The sequence below is a fragment of the Onychostoma macrolepis genome, chromosome 09 (genome assembly GCF_012432095.1).
Source record: "Onychostoma macrolepis isolate SWU-2019 chromosome 09, ASM1243209v1, whole genome shotgun sequence".
Taxonomy (NCBI): Eukaryota; Metazoa; Chordata; class Actinopteri; order Cypriniformes; family Cyprinidae; genus Onychostoma; species Onychostoma macrolepis.
Genome location: NC_081163.1, coordinates 6,115,364 through 6,117,381, shown reverse-complemented (window position 1 = coordinate 6,117,381; position 2,018 = coordinate 6,115,364). Strand labels below are relative to the sequence as shown.

The 2,018-nt window shown below is 39.1% G+C and overlaps 1 protein-coding gene across 1 annotated transcript; it reads left to right on the top strand.

Moving 5' to 3' along the window:
- The first annotated feature begins 281 nt into the window (after positions 1-281).
- LOC131547582 (uncharacterized) lies at positions 282-1,617 on the top strand. Its single transcript, XM_058788255.1, has 5 exons — positions 282-300; positions 378-434; positions 513-560; positions 646-951; positions 1,046-1,617. The coding sequence occupies exons 1-5, from the start codon at positions 282-284 to the stop codon at positions 1,615-1,617; spliced, it is 1,002 nt and encodes a 333-aa protein (XP_058644238.1).
- The last annotated feature ends 401 nt before the right edge of the window (positions 1,618-2,018 follow it).

Here is a 2,018-nt window from a genome sequence, read left to right as displayed (position 1 = left end):
GAATAAGCGCAATATTTATAGAGTACTAGTCATTATGTTTAAACACGAATTTCGTAATATTTGACCATACTATTTCACAAATTAACGTTGCGTCATGTACCTTACTAAAGATTTGTGGTATTAGGTCACCCCCTGCCGGTTGTTATCGGATTTACGACGCATTTTCAAGAGACGCCCCCCTCAAAGTGATGCGTTAAAAAGCACAAGTTATAACATCCTCATTAACTGTAAAACTCTAACTTCTCACACGCCGTTGTTACACCTCAACAAACGTCGGAATGATGGCTGACAATTACGATGGTGAGTACGTTTTGCTCATAGGAGATGTTTAAATATTTTAACGTGAATATTTGTTTAACATGATGTTATTATTTCAGCTACTTTCGATAATCTTGTGTTTGACGAAGATTTAGAACACATCCTTGAAGAGATATGTAAGTCTTTACTCTTTTTCTATCGTACGGTTTAATAATGTTATTATTAATAATAATGACGGTTATCATTTTATTCAGTTGATGAAGCCCAACTAACTGTTTGCGAGGACGACAATGGCCTTAACGGTAAGTTGACATTAGTTTTGTTTTGTTTTTCTTAACGTGTTAAAACCACCGACCCCTCATAAACAGTATTTACTAAATTTGACAGGTGGGCATAATGATGACAACAATCTTGTAATAATAACTGCAGAGGATGTGCAGCGGGGGGTTGCGGAGGGACCCGAGTTACGTAACGAACCAGCCAACGTCACAACGGCCGCCCCCTCCCACACGGAGTGTTCCGATGAACAACTTCACACGCCTACCATCCGTGCAAACGCTCGCACGGACGTAATCGAACCCCCCACGCAGCGAATGTATGGTTGCGGACAGGCCGTAAAACGCGCGAGGCTGCCCGAACAGGAAACGAACGACTCGCCGTCCGCCAGCCGTTTAAGGACTTCAGAGAACAACGGTGCGTATTAAAACAGAAAATCGCATTATTATGTTTTATGTTCGACTTTTATTTAATAAAATTAATAAAGTGGTTATTGTTATTCTTTTTACAGAACAAGCTCATGACCAACGAGGGCTAACAGCTTGGTCTGATTCGCTGGTCCACGCATGGGATCAGGTATCCTTCACTGATACGGAGAGTGAGGAAGAAGAAGAGGAGGAGGTGGAGGAGGTTGCGGAATTACTACATGAAATACCTCGGGAGCTGTTTAGCGATCGCGATTTAAATAGAAGGCTTGATCGCGAAGCGTTGAACCGTGTTAATCGTTACTTTGAAAGACTTTTTGATCTGGCCGGACAACCGTTGACTTACCGGCAAATTGAAGAAATTGCAGCTAACGCGCAAGGTGACGTTATTTCGATTTTAAGAAATGTCATATCCTGTCAACAACAACACACCGAAGCCTTACGACATGCAGCGGAGTTTTGGAGAAATTGTCACGAAGAGTTATATAACGAATTCACGCAATTTCGCCAGAGTATGATCGGAGTACCGGAGGAAATCCGGGAAAACCGGACCAAGCAGAGATTGGCGGTAAATGCATTATCTTTGATGTCCGAGCATTTGAATCTGCTACAGAGAATGTTGGTAGATTTGCATGAACGTATGATATCCAGGAGATAATGTACAATGAATTGAATAGCTTTTTTTTTTCCTTACATTATTTTCCTTATTTTTCCTTTCATTATTTTCCTTACATTATTTTTCCTTACATTATTTTGTATGTTACCTATATTGAATTTTTTTCATACTGTTATTAATGTTTATCATTGACAACCGTGTATTATTGATTATTCATGTTATTAGTAAATCATATACGTGTTGATATGTAACTTCTCATCGTCGATTGTATCTCCTATTAGTTTCTGGTTCAATTTATACCGTAAGTGTTTGTTTTTGTTATATCTGGACACGTTACGTTGTGAACCGTTGTGGTGTTTTCAAGGCGCTACATCCGTTTGTCTTTAAGGTTGAACTATTTTGTATTTCTGATTTTCAAAATAAATTTTCAAAATGAGTGGTAA